This window comes from Carcharhinus amblyrhynchos, chromosome 12 (genome assembly GCF_965287045.1).
Source record: "Carcharhinus amblyrhynchos chromosome 12, sCarAmb.v2.hapA, whole genome shotgun sequence".
In the NCBI taxonomy this organism is placed as follows: Eukaryota; Metazoa; Chordata; class Chondrichthyes; order Carcharhiniformes; family Carcharhinidae; genus Carcharhinus; species Carcharhinus amblyrhynchos.
In genome coordinates, this window is record NC_137335.1 from 56,088,702 (window position 1) to 56,107,129 (window position 18,428).

General features: G+C 40.9%; 1 protein-coding gene across 1 annotated transcript in view; it reads right to left on the reverse strand.

The window, feature by feature from the left end:
- Positions 1-8,542: 8,542 nt before the first annotated feature.
- LOC145350995 (TNF receptor-associated factor 5-like) overlaps positions 8,543-18,428 on the reverse strand; it is a 54,700-nt gene continuing 44,814 nt past the window's right edge. Inside the window, exons 7-11 of the mRNA XM_080200560.1 lie at positions 16,083-16,157; positions 15,905-15,997; positions 13,104-13,244; positions 11,235-11,403; positions 8,543-9,293 (exon numbers count right to left, since the gene is read on the reverse strand). Of these exons, the coding sequence (XP_080056686.1) occupies positions 8,713-9,293; positions 11,235-11,403; positions 13,104-13,244; positions 15,905-15,997; positions 16,083-16,157 (1,059 nt within the window). The 3' untranslated portion in view covers positions 8,543-8,712. The remainder of the gene's footprint in view (positions 9,294-11,234; positions 11,404-13,103; positions 13,245-15,904; positions 15,998-16,082; positions 16,158-18,428) is intronic.

Below are 18,428 nucleotides of genomic sequence, written 5' to 3' on the forward strand. Positions count from 1 at the left end.
GCCTGTCTGCCAATACTGATAGCTCCGGTGACAACCTGGAAGGTACCAGATACAATGAGTGCTGCACTGACCTGGGCTGGAAGGGATAACAGAGTGTCAGCTGCTATGGTGCTGCCTGCACTCCTTGTGGTAGAAGGTGACACAAGTCTGTGAGCGTCCCGGGAGAAATATCAGCTTCTTTTACCCTAGGCGCTTGAGTGGAGAAATTTTGTGGTGTATCACCCAGGTTCTGGGTTTGAGTCATAGAGGTTTACAACATGGAAACAGGCCCTTCAGGCCAACTTGTCTGTGCGGCCCAATTTTTACACTAAACTAGTCCCAGTTGCCCAAGTTTGGCCCATATCCCTCTCTTCCCATCTTACCCATGTAACTGTATAAATGCTGTTCAAAAGGCAAAATTGTAGTTGCCTTTATTACTGCCTCTTTGTCTTTGTTCTCTGGCAGCTCGTTCCAGACACTCACCCCCTCTGTATGCAAAAATTGTCCCTCTAGCCCCTTTTGTATCTCTCCCTTCTCGCCATAAACCTATGCTCTTTAGTTTTAGACTCTCTATGTTTGGGGAAAGATTTTGACCATCTCCCTAATCTATGCCCCTCATTATTTTATAGACCTTTAAAAGATCACCCCTAAACAGTAATCTTATAAAGATCTATAATGTCTGTGGCAGCATGGTGGCACAGTGGTTAGCACTGCTGCCTCAGAGCACCAGGGACCCAAGTTCAATTCGTGCTTCAGGTGACTGTCTGTGTGGAGTTTGCACATTCTCCACATGTCTGCATGGGTTTTGTCCGCATGCTCCAGTTTCCTCCCAGAGTCCAAACATGTGCAGGTTAGGTTGCTTGCTTATGATGAATTGCCCCTTAGTGTCAGGGGGATTGGGAGGGTAAATATGTGGGGTTAGAGGGATGGGACTTGTGTCGGATTATTGTCAGTGCAGGCTCGATGAGCCAAATGGCCCCTTTCTGCACTGTAGAGATTCTATGTTTGTATGTTTCTATGTAAGCCTCCTACACTCCAGGGAAAAAAAAGTCCCAATTTATCCAGTCTCTCATAATTCAAACCATCAAGTCCCGGTAGCATCCGAATAAATCTTGTCTACACTCTTTCCAGTTGAATAATATTCTTTCTATAGTAGGGTGACCAGTCCCATCCAGGATTATGATGGCTATGGAAGGCATATTCATAGCACAGTCCAATAGATTTGAGTATACCTACAAATCCTTCTAACATACAGCAATGACAGGTGGTATGAGCAGGAAAGATTCCTTCTGAGCCATGTGATGGAAAGAATGATGGCGGTTCTAATATCCCCAGCTCCAGACTACAACAAATGCATTTTACCATAGTAATTCTGATTCCACCAAGCAAACTGTAACACCCCATACCATAAATATCACGCACCCCACCACCCCTTCTATCTCCTGTTGTAGCTTTTTCCCTCCTGTCATCCTTCCTTGCCTCCTAGTAGAGTAGAATTCTGTGGTTTCCCGTGACAAATATGTTGCCCCAAGCAAAGAGTTAAGAATACTCTACAAAGCCTTTGAATATGGAGCAAGGGAAAATGCCTCTTCCTTGTGATTGTACTTGTCCACTGTGAATAAAATACCTCCCAACAGTTTCTAAAATGTTCTTTCCATATATCGACTGGACTGGCTGTATTGTGGGTAGAAGTAGGAACTGCCAATAGTAATGTGAACTCAGATGAAAATGCGTTATTGCGATTACTTCATAGTAATGTGACAAAGAGGATCCAAATTCATGAAAACAAACGGACAAGAGCTTTATTTCATTCTTCAGCAACCCAATAATAACAGCTCTGACAAAGGGTCACCCGGACACCCGGCTCTATTCTCCCTCCACAGATGCTGTCAGTCCTGCTAAGATTTTCCAGCATTCTCTATTTCGTTGCTAATAATAACAATGCTCTGTTATAAAATAAGAGGATCTGAGAGAGAACAGTGCCAGATTTTCCACTTCTAAAAATAAATTCCAATAACTTTATCTTAAAATTGCAACAAAAATGTTGGATTTATGTGACAGGAACGTACTTGATGTTCTATGCACCAACAAAATTAACTGAACTTTAACCAAGTTACCCAATTGAAAATGCTATCAAAAGGATGCTCTAGTTCAAAAGACAAACAAACAAAAGCAGTCAGGAATTTAATTTCGCTTCTAGCCGAATATTGGTTGTTATGCTCCAGGACACCAGCTACGACAACCGTTCCCATGGTTTTCCTGTTCTTCCAAGTCTTGTGACATATCCATAATCTTTTTTCAGAGTTATTGACTACAGGCTGATCACATTGTTTTAGAAACATTAAAAAAAACTACAACACGATACAGGTCCTTCGGTCCACAAAGTTGTGCCAAACATGCCCCTACCTTAGAGATTACTAGGCTTACCTATAACCCTCTTTCTTACTAAGTTCCATGTACTTATTTAAGAGTCTCTTAAAAGATCCTATTGAATCTGCCTCCACCACTATTGCCAGCAGCCCATTCCATGCACCCACCACCCTCTGAGTGAAAAACTTACCACTGACGTCTCCTCTGTGCCTACTCCCCAGCACCTTAAACCTGTGTTCTTTTGTGGCAACCATTTCAGCCCTGGGAAAAAGCCTCTGACTATCCACTCGATCAGTACCTCTCAACATCTTATACACCTCTATCAGGTCACCCCTCAACCTTCGTCTCTCCAAGGAGAAAAGGCCGAGCTCCCTCAACCTATCCTCATAAGGCATGTCACCCAATCCAGGCAACATCCTTGTAAATCTCCTCTGCACCCTTTCTATGGCTTCCACATCCTTCCTGTAATGAGGCGACCAGAACTGAGCACAGTACTCCAAGTGGGGTCTGACCAGTGTCCTATATAGCTGCAACATTATCTCTCGACTCCTAAACTCAATTCCTCGATTGATGAAGGCCAGTACACCATACGCCTTCTTAACTACAGCTTCAACCTGCGCAGCTGCTTTGAGCGTCCTATGAACCCAGACCCCAAGATTCTTCTGATCTTCCACACTGCCAAGAGTCCTGCAATTAATTTTATATTCTGCCACCCTATTCTGATCAGACTGTTCCTTTCAACTACCATATAATGGATTATCTTAATTGCACTGAAGTGCGTTTTTAAATATCATATATTAATGTCAGTGGCACTGGGGTGTGGTGATTTCTTGCAAGCTGTGCCCAGCATACCCTCTAATTCTATCTTTTACTCTCATTCTGTTTTTAAAACTCTAATCTAACTCTTTTCTATGACTGTAATACTACATTCTGCAGCCTGTCCTTTCCTTCTCAACGTACACTATGCTTTGTCTCCATAGCGCGCAAGCAACAATACTTCTCACTGTGTACCAATACATGTGACAATAATAAAACAAATTAAATTACGAAAACCAGAGTGGTATTGAGTCATCACAAAGAGAACGTAGCTTCGGTGAGCACACTGTTCTCAGTTATGTCAACATATATATTTTATCAAATGATACATCAATTATAATATCCTTCATGTTTCTATCAGATCAATTTTAAAATCTCACCAGTAACCAAAAAGAATGCATTCGTGTATGGGGCTCCCACACATTTCTGACACATTACTGCCTGTCTTGGATCAAGGATCTGTGAAATTCAGAGCAGGTGGGAGTACTGATAGTTGGCATGTCTGTTTCATGTGCTATTTTAAGACCATCACTACTTTATTTAAAAGCATAAACCATGACAGGGACACGGACAAAAAAATTCCTTCAAGATGTCACAAATAGCTCGCATTTCTGAGAGATTTATGATTTAATTGGTTGCAGCAATCACAAAATGGGCACCAGTTGAAAGTTGGGTCTGCCCGAACAGGGTAAGGCAGTGGTGCTCTGGAGTTCAGATGTCTGTGATCTCTCTGAATAATAGCATTTGTGCTGCCATCACAGTCCACCAGTTCCTTTGCTATTGTCTCCCACCCAAACGATGCAGATGGCTCCACCCATGCCAAATTGGTGCAGTTCAAAGCCAGGCCTGCAAAACCCAGAGCTGCTCAAAGCTATCTACCATCACCTCCCTGTCCCCACCCCAGGGAAAACCATTATTTTCACACCGGCCTTTGGGGCAGTACTGTCAAGGAGTACTCACAAGATAAGCACAAGGGAAATGTACATTTTGCTTGCGTGATTGGATAAGTTGTTTGATAAAGATATAATGGTGAAATTTTTATTGGATGTACAAATGGTTTGGATAGACATGAGAAATGATGAAGGCACTGGTGGAAGTTGTGTATAGTCCCTCTAACAATAGCGTGGAGCGTAAAGGCAAAATAATTGAAGATTATCAGAAAGACACAGGAAGAATCATGGGTGATTTTAATCAACATAGAGAATGGAAAAGTCAGATGAGCCTATCAAGTCAGCACCAACTCTCTGACAAAGTGTCTTACCCAGGCCCTCTCCCCTGCCCTGTCCCTGTAACCCCACACATTCATCATGGATAATCCATCTAACCAACACATTTTTGGATACTACGGGGCAATTTAGCATGACCAATCCACCTAACCTGCACATCTTTGGACTGTGGGAGGAAACTGGAGCACTTGGAGGAAACCCACGCAGACACAGGGAAAATGTGCAAACTCCACACTGACAGTCACCTGAGGCCAGAATCGAACTTGGATCTCCAGCTCAATGAGGCAGCAATACTAACCATTGTGCCACCATGCTGCCCTTTAGATTGAAAGAAAGCAAACTCCACTATTCAAAAAAGGAGGGAGACAGAAAATGGGAAACTACAGGCCAGTTACTTAACATCTGTCATAGGGAAAATGTTAGAGGCTATTATTAAAGTTATACATGGGCACTTGGATAAGTTCAAAATAACCAAGCAGAGTCAACATAGTTTTTTAAAAGAGAAATCAAGGGCAAAATTCTCCAATCTTGTTCACAGTCACATTTGGAGTTCCAGCCAAAACTCCATTGACTTTCAGCAGCACCGGAGAATCCCAGCTGCAAACAAGGATGGGGATTTTTGACACATGTTTAACCAACTTACTGAATGAAGGTCTTTCAGGAAGTAACTTGTAGATAAAAGAGGAGCCAGTAGGTGTACTGTACCTAGATTTCCAGATAGCATTTGATAAAGTGCCACATCAAAAGTTGTTGCAGAAAATGAAAGCTCTTGATCTGGAAGGTAATATAGAGTCATAGAGTCATTAAAGTTTACAGCATGGAAACAGAGCCTTGGGCCCAACTTGTCCATGCCCCCCAATTTTTTTTAAACCCCAAAGCTAGTCCCAATTGCCCGCATTTGACCCATATCCCTCTTACCCATGTAACTGTCTAAATGCTTTTTAGAAGACAAAATTGTACCCACCTCTACTACTATCTCTGGAAGCTTAGTCCAGACACTCACCACCCTCTGTGTGAAAAAAATTGCCCTTTTGGACACTTTTGTAGCTCTCCCCTCTCACCTTAAACCTATGCCCTCTAGTTTTCGACTCCCCTACCTTTGGGAAAAGATATTGACTATCTAACTGATCTATGCCCCTCATTATTTTATAGACCTCTATAACATCACTCTCAGCCTTCTAAGCTCCAGAGAAAAAGTGCCAGTCTATTCAGCCTCTCCTTATATCTCAAACCATCAAATCCCGGTAGCATCCTGGTAAGTCTTTTCTGCGTTCTTTCTAGTTTAATAATATCCTTTCTATAATAGAGCGACCAGAACTGTACACAGTATTCCAAGTGTGGCCTTAGCAATGTCTTGTACAACTTCAAAAGACATCCCAATTCCTGTATTCAATGTTCTGACCAATGAAACAAAGCATGCTGAATGTCTTCTTCACCACTCTGTCCATCTGTGACTCCACTTTCAAGGAGCTGTGAACATGTACCCCTAGATCTCGTTGTTCTGTAACTGTCCCCAGTGCCCTACCATTGACTGAGTAAATCCTGCCCTGGTTCAATCTACCAAAATGCACTACCTTGCATTTGTCTAAATTAAACTCCATCTGCCATTCATCAGCCCAGTGGCCCAATTGATCAAGATCCCGTTGCAATCCGAGATAACTTCCTTCACTGTCGCTGTGCCACTAATCTTGGTGGCATTTGCAAATTTACTAAACATGCCTCCTATATTCTCATCCAAATTATTAAAAAAATGACAAATAACAGTGGACCCAGCACTGATCCCTAAGGCACACCGCTGGTCACAGGCCTCCAGTTTGAAAAACAACCCTCTAAAACCACTTCTGAAATCAAGCCAATTTTGTATCATTTAGCTACCTCACCCTGGATCCTGTGAGATTTGACCTTATGCAACAACCTACCATGCGGTATCTTGTCAAAGGCTTTGCTAAGGTCCATGTAGACAACATCAACTGCACTGCCCTCATCTACCTTCTTGGTTACCCCTTCAAAAAACTCAATCAAATTTGTGGCATGGATATATTGGATGGATAAACAATTAGCTGGCTAACAGGGAGAAGATGAGGCATTAATGGTCTTTTTCTGGATGGCAAGATGTAACAAACGGTATGCCACGGGGATCAGTGCTGAGACCTGAATTGTTCACGATTTATATCAATTACTTGAATGAAGGAATGGTTGCCAACTTTCTTATGACACAAAGTTAATTAGGAAAGTAAGTTGTGAAGCGGACATAAGGAGGCTAAAAAATATAGATGGATTTAGTGAGTGGGCAAACACCTGGTAAATGGAGTATAATGTGGGCAAATGTGAAATTGTCCAATTCGGTAGGAACAATAAAAAGGTCAGCCTATTATCTAAACGGTGAGAGTTTGCCAAGATCTGAAAGTCAGAGAGATCTGGATGTCTTATTGCATGAGTCACAAATGGCAAGTATGCAGGTAGATTAAGTAATTGATAAAGCTGATAGAATTGTATAATTTATTGTGAGGGGAACTGAATACAGAAGAGATTATGCTTCAGTTGTACAGAGCACTAATGAGACTAGTGGAATAATGTGTACAGTATTGGTCACCTTGATTAAGGAAGGATGCAAATGCATTGGAAGCAGTTCAGAGAAGGTTTATCAGACTAATATCTGGGTTGCCTTAAGAGAAAAGGTTGGACAAACTAAGCTTGTGTCCTCTGGAGTTCAGAAGAGTAAGAGATGACTTGATTGAAACATATAAGTTCTGAGGGATCCTGACAGGGTGGATGTGGAGGGAATGTTTCCCCTTGTGGAAAATCTAGAACCAGGGGTACTGTTTAAAAATAAGGGACTGTCCATTTAAAACAGAGATGAGGTGAGTTTTCTTCTGTCAGAGAGCTGTGAGCCTTTTGAACTCTTGCTGAAAAAGTTGTGGAAGCAGAGTCTTCAAATATCATTAAGGCAGAGATGATTAGATTCTTGGTAAGCAAGGATTATCAGGGATAGGTGGGATGCAGATTTGAGGTGAATATCAGATCAGCCATGATCTTATTATATGGTGGAACAGACTCAAGGGGCTGAATGGTCTACTCCTGCTCATTGTTTGTATGTTTTGTTGCAGGATTCTGATCAAGAGGAGACAGTGATGAGACACTGCAGATGAATAGGTTGGTGGTGTTTAGTGGAGGAATTATGGTGTGAAGGGATGCCTTCCTAAGGGAACCAGAGACCATGTAGGTGCTCACAGTTTGCTTCTAGAGCAAAGGCGTCTGGTTGCCTCTTCCCTGCCTTTTCATCCTCCCTTTGAACAGAGCTTCCCTTCTTCACAGCATCCTCTCTATGTTCCTGTGATATTGCAAACCACTTGCTGATTTAGATTGAGCAGGCCACCTAATCCTCTGTCCAGCTTGTGAGGAGGCAGCAACAATCCCTGTCTGACCCCTCAACATATCACACCATCTCCGAAAACACTTCACAGTACCACCACAAACTGTGCAATGGCAGACTTCAGACTAACGTACCTCACCTGCAAGTGGATGGTTAGCTCTTTAAAAAGCTCAGGTGGTGTGACCCTCCTGTTGTTTGGTGAATGATAAGCCGATATGATGAGCAGACCCTTATGATGAAACTTTGACAATCTGGTGAGTTGGGAAGCCTCTGGTATGTAGAGGGCATGACTGCATAAGCACATTCCCACTGTGTGGGACACATTGGGAATGGCCAGAAGTGTCGCACAGCCCACTCAGAAGGCTTCTGGCTTCCATTGTGTAGCTCAGGGCTCCACAGAGCTAACTGTTATTAAAAATTATAGAATCCCTACAGTACAGAAGGAGGCCATTCAGCCCATCGAATCTGCACTGACCACAATCCCACACAAGCCCTATTCGCATAGCCCCACATGTTCAACCAGTTAATCCCCTAACACTAGGGTCAATTTAACATGGCCAATCAACCTAACCCACACATCTTTGGACTGTGGGATGAAACTGGAGCAGCTGGAGGAAACCCATGCAGACATGGGGAGAAAGTGCAAACTTTGCACAGTGACCTGATGTCAGAATTGATCCCAAGTCCCTGGTGCTATGAGGCAGCAGTGCTAATCACTCTGCCACTGTCACACTAACGAGATAATGTGCTGACCTCTATTCAAAAACAAGTCTTGGTATGAATGAGGTATTGTGTTTAATATAAAAATAGAAATATTCACAAAAATACAAATATAGCAATCTGATAGCAATCACTGATCATTTCTCAGTATTGAACAATGTAGATTAATTCCTTTAGTTTGTGTGCAAATTTCTCACATAAATAGTTAAAATTCTTTTGGGGATCCTTTTATAAATCTTCAAGATCAGATAAATCTACAACTACTTTGATGAATAATGTATCATCTTTGATAAATGTTGCAGTTTTGCCACTTTCAAGTACAGTATGAGACACAAACTTTGGACATCCAGACGCAATATTCATTTCGGAAACTGGTCTTCGAAAACTTGTGCTGCTGGCATCAGCCTTAAAGAGCTCAACAATGTGATTCTTCTTTGGACCCTGGTCAAGCAGTATGAGGCTGACCTTTTGCTTGAATGGCCACGACAACAGAGAATCATAATCACCCTTCATAACCACAAAAAACAAGGATAAGTGTGTCCCTTTGCCTGTTCCATCCCCATTCAAGTATGCTCTGGCACATAACTTATATCCGCAGCGACTAGTGTAAAAGGACTGGCTAAAAAGCGAAGGAGTGCTTCCCGCTGCTGCTTCCTGCTTTCTCATTCTGTAATTGCAGATTTTCCAAATCAGTTTGCCATTGTAGCCAGTAGCTTCTAAAACTCGGAATCTTTCATTATTCTTTTCCAGAAGTTTCTTATGAGCATTCAGCAATAATTCATGTTGCTTCAGGCAGGGCTCAAAAGTGACTAAAGGGAAAAATATAATCCAATGGTCAGTGACTTAAAGTGTTCCCAAATGTCAAACTATTAAGAGCTGTAATAATACATACAATTAGAAACCATGGCATTATATGACGTGATGCTATACAGCAAGGCAAGCTGTTACAGCTGATTCAGATTATATGATAATATTATCGACCATTTTGTAATGCAAATGGTTGCTGCATTTGCAAGCCGGCACAACAAAGAGAGCCACAGGACAGAGAGCTAGTATTAGCAGGAGTTAGAGAATTGGCAGATGTGAGAGTCATGACGTGGAGATGCCGGCGTTGGACTGGGGTGGGCACAGTAAGAAGTCTCACAACACCAGGTTAAAGTCCACAGGCTTATTTGGTAGCACAAGCCTTCCAAGTGTTACTCCTTCCTCAGGTGAGAGTGGGCAGATGTGTAAGAGTGAGGAATCAGCAGGAGTGAGAGACTGCGAATCAATGTATTTAAAATGATTAAGGATTTGAAAAGGGTAAACAGAGATAAACTATTTTCTCTGATGAAAAGGTTCAGAACAAGAGGATCCAATCTTAAATTTAGGAATAGGGCATTCTGGAGTAAAATCAGGAAATTTCTTTTCACACAAATTTTTCTTTTTCAAATGACTGAATGCTGAAATTTTCAAGATGGAGATTTTTGTTACAAAGGAGTATCAAGGAATATAGAACAAAGGTGAGTAAATTCAATTAAAATACAGATAAGTCACAATCTAATTTTTTTTATTTGTTCATGGGATGTGGGCATTGTTGACTGAGCTAGTATTTAGTTTATTTATTAGTGTCACAAGTAGGCTTACATTAACACTGTAATGTAGTTACTGTAAAAATCCCCTAGTCACCACACTCCGGCGCCTGTTTGGGTACACTGAAGGAGAATTTAGCATGGCCAATGCACCTAACCAGCATGTTTTTTGCACTGTGGGAGGAAACCACAGCATCTGGAGAAAACGCACACAGACGTGGGAAGAAAGTGCAAACTCCATACTGACAGTGACCCAAGCCGGGAATTGAACCTGGATCCCTGGTGAGGGAGCAGTGCTAACCACTGTGCCACCCTGAGCATTTATTGCCCCTCTTTGAGGGCATTTTGAGAATCAACCACATTGCTGTGGATCTGGTGTCACATGTAGGCCTGATTGCCTCCTCTAAAACACATTAGTGAACCAGATTCATCATTAGGTTTATTTTTTAAATTCCAGGTTTTTATTGAATTTAAATTCCACCAGCTGTCACGGTGGGATTCAAACCCGGGGTTCCCAGAGCATTATCCTGGGTCTCTGGATTACTATTCCACAACAATACCACTACGCCATTGGCAGAACAGGACCGAGAGTCTGTTTCTTCCATATTCATTAAAGCACATTAAAATCTGGGCTTTTCAATAACCTTATTTTCTAGGTACAGAAATTCACAGCAGTCAAGGGATGCCAGACAATGTGCATGTTATTAGAATCTACTAAATTTGACACATTAAAGCTCAATTTAGATAGTTGAGTTTACCGCAAGGAAATGCATCAGTATACACTAGTATGTAATCTTTATGTTGAAAAGGAAACATATTCTACTAAATTGCTTTGGAGTTATAAATGTTAATAGAGAAATACACCTTTTACAATTAATTTTTTTTTCTCTCAGATCACCCACTGTTTCCAAATTTTACACTTTATAACTGTTATTTGGAGAGAACCTAAAAATGAACAATTTGTGTGAAACACGTTTGTGTCATTATGGTCTGCCTCAGTGCATTGTGGGTATGATCTATATCCATATTGCCAAACAGGGGAATTTTGAGCAAATTCAGCAGAATATTACTCCTTACATTGAGAAAACTGTATCAAATTTACATTAAATGAAGAATAAAACCTTTAAAATAAAAGCAACTATTAATGAAAAGCAGCAAAAAGTTGAATGTAATACAGACCTAGTGATGCAATGTTATTTTCAGTACGTTCCACTTTTTCCTTCAATACATTAATGATTTCCTTCAGTTCTGAGATTTCGTTTTTTCCTTCTTGATCTAATCTTCTGCAAAGTTGCTGTGATTGCTGCTCAATGCTTATTATTTTGTCAGCATGTCCAGCCAGTGTTTTCTGTTGTAATGCAACAATATATTAAAAATAATAATTAAAACAAAAACAAACCAAGAAGGGGAGACAAAAATCAGCGCGACACTAATTACAGCTTTGTTTATTTGTTTATTATTTTCAGTTTTGGTCTCCCTACCTAAGAAAGGATATATTTGCCATTGAGGGAGTGTGGTGGAGGTTCATTAGGTTAACACTGGGGTTGGCGGGACTTTCCTATGAGGAGGGATTGGTTCAATTGGGCCTTTATTCACTCGAGTTTTGAAAAATGGGAGGAGACCTAATAGAAACATCTAACAGTTAACAGAGCTGGACAGACTAGACGCAGGAAAGATCTTTTCCTTGGTTGGGAAATCTAGAACAAAGGGGACACAGTCTCAGGATATGGGGTGAACAATTCAGGACTGAAATAAGGAAAACTTCTTCACTCAAAGGGTAGTGAACCTATGGAATGCTCTACCACAGAAGGTTGTGGAGGCTAAGTCACTGAATGTATTCAAGGAAAAGGAAGTCTTTTTGGGATTTTAATGGCATTAAGGGGTATGGGGAGAAAGCAGGAATATGGCATTGAGATAGAAGATTGACCATAGTCATACTGAATGCGGAGAAGACTTGAAGGGCCAAATGGTCTACTCCTAGTTTCTATGTTTCAGTAATTAAGTAAGAAAATGACTCACTGACATGCGCAACTTATACGGAACTGAAGAATTATCAAAGGATACATGTCAAAATGTTGCTCACACAGCTTTTAAAAATTCAATAAGTCTGGTTTATGAGTAGAATAATAAGCAAAAGGCAAATTCTTCAGCACCTGGTGTAGTATTCTGTAACTATCACAAGTGTGTCTCAGGTTAAATATTGTTAAAAATTCATTTTCATCTTGTACTACAAGGAGGGAAAGTTTTATGGTGCAGTGGTAGCATCCCAATTCTTTGTTCAAGACCCACTTCAGGACTTGATGGCAATGGAAGGTACGTGCACAAATGGATTGATTATCAGGATTTTTGAATTCTTTTAATATGCCTAATGGCAAGCAGTAAGAGCAGGAGTTTTTCCCTCATCGGCCATGCTGCAGAAGGCAAACGCAAACCGCTGCAATGCTTTGGCAAGAACAATCAGTGGAAATCCATGGTCACCATTGCCCTCTTAAGGCATAATATCTAAAGGAGGAGGATTACAAGCAGAGAAGTAATTCTGTCACTTCTGCCGCAGAGAAGTGGGATCTGTCACCCCCATGTAAATATAACATGAGGCTACTCATACCAAAAGTTTAGTGACCTTGACACAATCAGAGCAAGCTTAAGTAAGCACTTGCATTTGTGTAATGAATTACTGTTAGAGCACAAGAGCCTTAAATGGATTACCCATCTTAAATCCTGGGTATGAGGTTTTCTATGCCTTTTTCCTTTATTTTCAAAACTTTATTTGAACTACTGAAATTAACACTTTCAACATTAGGAAGGGGGTATGATTTAAACCTGGAAATCCTTGCAAAATTTTATGTTTCACAAATTAGTGGTCCTTATGTATCTACTTTGGTCATAAGAGTGGGCAGACAATCAGTCCCACATTTAAACCACTCAATCTGTGACCCCATCTGTCACAAGTGATCAAATCAGAGAGAGAGACTTCCTTTTAACCATGTCTGTCACCTGAGGCCAAATGGTGATCCTATGAGAATACATCACATCAGAGAAATTTCCTACCTGGGTTTTTGCAACTTCATCATCGTTTTTGGAAACATGTCCACTTAATTGTTTAATCTCAATGTCAAGTTTGCTGATTTTTTGTTCTAGTTGTGTGATGGCTTGATTTTTTTCATGTAAAGTTTTTTTCAGATCTAAAATCTAGGATTAAGAATGAAAGAAAAGCAGTCTGAATAAAACTTAACGATAACCAAAAAATCTGCAAATGGACCAAGTGCATAATTAAGCAACAACTGTTTTCTGCTCTACGGAAACACGCACGTGAATGGGGTAAGATTAGTTGAACTTTTACTCTGTACGTTTGCCTATGATTCAATTTTATTCTTAGGTGCAGAGCATGTAATCTGACCCCGAATAAAATCATAACTGCCCAATGTGGGCATTCCCCTGTATTTTCTTCAACCAATTAACAATATCTCATTGTGGAATGATTCCAAAGTTGTCCAAAATGAACGGTGGCCCTCCCTTTCCATCTGGAAAAGTACCAAATCAACCATAATCTTTGAGAATCACATTAGTTGATGGCATCACAGGGAAAGTGCTATGTATCAACCGGGAATTACCACAGAGAATGAGGTGCCATACGTTTCAATTAAGTACAACAAGGGTTTATTTAGATGTTGCTTGTTCCAGGTCCGATATGGAAGAACCTCAAAAGCTCATGAAATCCTCTGCTTACATCACTACAGAACATGTGACATTATACCAGCAGACATGCAACCACTTTAAATGCATAACAAATATGTCCTCGGATTTAGCAATTCTTCAAATACTGTTCAACATGAGATAAATAAAAATAACACATTCAACATGCCTCAAGGTAACAATGTTACCTTAAGGATAAATATCTTACATTACAGAGTGCAAATTGGTTACCACATTTGCCTTCATTGCAACATGGTTACACTCCAAATGCAAATAATCAGCTTTACCTACTAAGACATAAAGATATCATGTTAATAAAAGCTCTTTCTTTCTAAAGCACCTTTGTAAATAGCTTGAGCGCTAAATATCCCCAAAGCTCAGAGCTCACAACACGCGATTACCATGCACCCAATGTTTAAAGACCAACTTTGTATTGCCCACTTACTACTATAATTGCAGTGTGCAGCCAGCATCAGATTCGATGTTAAATAGCTGTATGCCTGTGTGGGACACAACATCGTGAGGGGCTAACTTGAAGCTAGCCTCCAATAATTAAAGTCAGTTTGCTCCTTGAAAGGACAGAAGCACATTGTGGCTGGAGCAGTTGCTGAAGGTTCATCTACAGGTAACTTTGACATGGAAATAGACCGAATGATGGCAAAACATGGGAAAAAGTGTGTTCCAAAGTTCTCAGATGATGCACTCTAGGTCTTGGTGAGGAGGATACAAAGCAGGAGAGCGGTTTTATATCTGCTGGGAACCAGAAGGATCTCCTGAAAAACACTTAGATGACAGTAGGACTATATAGCTGTATGGGTCAAAGCCAGCAGTCATAGAATCCGAGAGTGCACAGGGAGTCTATTCAGCCCATCGAGTCTGCACCGACCACATCCCCCCCGGAGTTATTCTCGTAACTCCACATATTTACCCTGCTAACCCTCCTGACACTAGGGGCAATTTAGCATGGCCAATCAACCTAACCCGCACATCTTTGGACCATGGGAGGAACCTGGAGCACTCAGAGGAAACCCATGCAGACATAGGGAGAATGTGCAAACAGACAGAGATCCGAGGCTGGAATGGAACTCAGGAGTTTGATGCTGTGAGGCAGCAGTGCTAACTAACCACTGTGCCACCGTGCCTCCTGGTCAAGTCCCAAGTATCTGAATGCAGTTCCGCATAAAATTCAATGAACTCACGAGTGGTGAAGGTCAGTAAATTAATGCCATTTCCCATCAAACAGACCACTATTTCAGATTTGGCTCAATGTACCACTGACCTATGAACAATTTGTAGTGATCGGAGAGATCTTACCTAACATTCATAGCTTCAACTTACCAACAAACACTTAGCACTGTTGCAAGCCTCACACCCTCATCTCACAAACTACAGATCTATTCCACTGAAAGCCACATCACCCAAGCAGATTGACTCACTGACTCTTCTTGTAACTGGAGGCAAAGTGAACTATCAGGGGAGAGGTGATGGGTGCTTGCCACTATTGGAGTGGCCATTGCTCAGGTCATGGTCAGTGGTGGGGCTGAAACCATCGAAGATCACTGTACCAAGACCACAAGAAACTACAAAGAGTCATGAATGTAGCCCAGTCCATCACGCAAACCAGCCTCCTATCCATTGACTCTGTCCACACTTCCCGCTGCTTTGGCAAAGCAGCCAGCATAATTAAGGACCCAAGCACCCCGGACATTCCCTCCTCCACCTTCTTCCAACAAGAAAAAGATACAAAAATCTGAAGTCATGTACCAACTGACTCAAGAACAGCTTCTTCCTTGCTGCCATCAGACATTTGAATGGACTTATCTTGCACTAAGTTGATCTTTCTCTACACCTTACCTATGATTATAACACTATATCCTCACTCTCTCCTTTCCTTCTCTATGTATGGAAAGCTTTGTCTGAATAGCATGCAAGAAACAATACTTTTCGCTGTATTCTATTACATGTGACAATAATAAATCAAATCAAAATATCCTCATACCTAACACTCCTTTGTACATTCTCCTTCCCTAACATCTGGAAGGATTGGGGAGGGATTCTCGGTGCAAAGGCAGGGTAGATTGCAACAATATCAAAAGTCACTGGCATCTAGTGGAATTGTGGGAAATAATATGAAAGTAATTTTCAGAAAGTATTACCTGTTCCTCTAATTTAGCATTGTTTGTAACAACGAGCAACAAATGTTCATTTAAATAAGAATGTTCATGTTCTTTTACCATCCTCCGCTTTTCCTGTAAAAGTAATGCCAAAGTTACATGCAGTTTAGAATTTCAAATTCTAAATTTGAGTTATTTGCCAATGAATATCCTTACTTACCTTGACAGGACAACCATATTTTTTGTAGCTACATTCCACTTCAGTTTCTGGACATTTTGTCAGGTGTGTGCCAAACTACAAAGAAACCATAATTAATTTAAAACACCAGCTCAGTGTAATAGATGATGAACAGTTGTGACTATCTGAATATGTTATTGGAAGCTCCTTGATTAATTAACTATGGTCGTGTGACAGCGCCCTTCCCATTTGGAGGAAATAAAAGTCTTCTTTGGCTTTATTTTGTGGTCATTAAGATAGCAGAAGTCCAGGAACATTTTACTGTTGCTTGTTTCATTTTGAAACACCCTTGCTAAATTACAGCAAGTTAGGATCTATTAGAGAAAACCTCCCTTCATACTCACTTAATCCCAATTTGAAGAGATTATTTCTTGACCTTCTAGTTCGCAAGGCCTATTTCTCAAAGCAGCCATTCTGAGACTCAGGGATTTATTTCCAGTATACTGCAATAGCCAGTTCAGTGCAATGCAATTCTCCATTAACATATCTTACATAGACCCATTTAATCAAAAGTCTGCTAACTATCATTTCATCAGTATTCGTTGGAGTTTAGAAGGATGAGGGGGGGATCTTACTGAAATTTACTGCGAGGCCTGGATAGAGTGGAAGTGGAGAGGATGTTTCCATTAGTAGGAAAAACTAGAACCAGACGGCACTACTTGAGACTAAAGGGAAGATCCTTTAAAACAGAGATGAGGAGGAGTTTCTTCAGCCAGAGAGTGGTGAACTGTGGAACTCTGCCGCAGAAGGCTGTGGAGGCCAGGTCATTGAGCGTCTTTAAGACAGAAATAGATGGGTCTTTGACTGATAAGGGGATCAGGGGTTATGGGGAAAAGGCAGAAGAATGAGGTTGAGAAAAAAATCAGCCATAAATAAATGGCGGAGCAAACTCGATGGGCCGAGTGGCCTAATTCTGCTCCTCTGTCTTATGGTCTTATGGCCAGGCTACAGAAAGGAAAGGGCTGAACCTAAATATTCTGCAGCACGCAGCCCCTCAGCTGTTTGACAAGGTTGTTGCTGTTGGATTGTTGGCCTTGGAAGTGTATTTGGAGGTTAGTATCAAGTCATGGTGGTTAATTTTTTTTAATTCATTCGTAGGACATGAGCTTTGCTAGCTGGCCAGTATTTATTGCCCATCCCTGGTTGCCCTTAGAGAGCAGGTGAGCATCAACCACATTGCTGTGGCTTTGGAGTCACATGTAGGTTAGACCGAGTAAGGACAGCAGATTTCCTTCCCTAAAGGACATTAGTTAACCAAATGTGCTTTTCCAACAATTGACAATGGTTTCACGGTCATCAGTAGATTCTTAATTCAAGATTTTTCAAAAATTGAATTCAAATTCCACCATCTGCTGTGGCAGGATTCAAACCCAGGTCCCCAGATCATGAGCTGAGTTTCTGGATTAATAGGCTAGCAATAATACCATGAGGCCATTGCATCCCCATAATATTAATGAAGGACTTCTCATTATCATACTACTGAGGAAAATATACATCGTACCACAGGTTTCCATCGTTAGAATTAACACTGTAATTTATACCTGGAAGCGAAACCCTGCTGTAGTGTTTCCTATATTGAAACCAAAACTATAAAAAATACATTCAACATTTGAATGTTGTTTTTGTTCCTAAATAAAGTTGAATGCGGCAGTGTTAATCACCCTTGTAGCATTTTCCTCCAATGTAGTGCATAGTTCTTTCTGCAATTTTATTTTCTTCACATAAAAGTTAAACAGTAGGCGAAACACTTTTTTAAAACCAACCTCTATAGTTGGTTTAACTTCTGAAGTTATCATTGCTTATTGCAGAAGTAGCTAGAAGCAGTGCGCAAAACCGAAATGAATTGTGAAGAAAAATAGGACCAGAACTTCCTGTGTGCCATAGAAAGTGATGCAAATCGCTTCGCAACGACTGCATTATTAGCATCTCTGGGTATTTATCTTCAAAATCAATAGTCTAACCCAAAATCTGGGTTATCTTCAAAATCAATAGTCTACTGATTTGACTATTTCTGTATATTGTGTTGCCTTCTCCACATATGTTCACGATATACATGTCTGGCTACATGAAACACAATTCAACAACTGTCAACAAGAGTTAAGCAGCAAATTAGCACACCCATTCTTCAGAAACCAAACAACATGAGGCGGCACAGTAGCACAGAGGTTGGCACTGCCGCTTCACAGTGCTAGGAACCCAGGTTTGATTCCTGGTTTGGGTCACTGTCTGTGTGGAGTTTGCACGTTCTCCCCGTGTCTATGTGGGTTTCTCCTGAGTGCTCCGTTTTCCTCCCACATTCTGAAAGACATGCTGGTTAAATGCATTGAC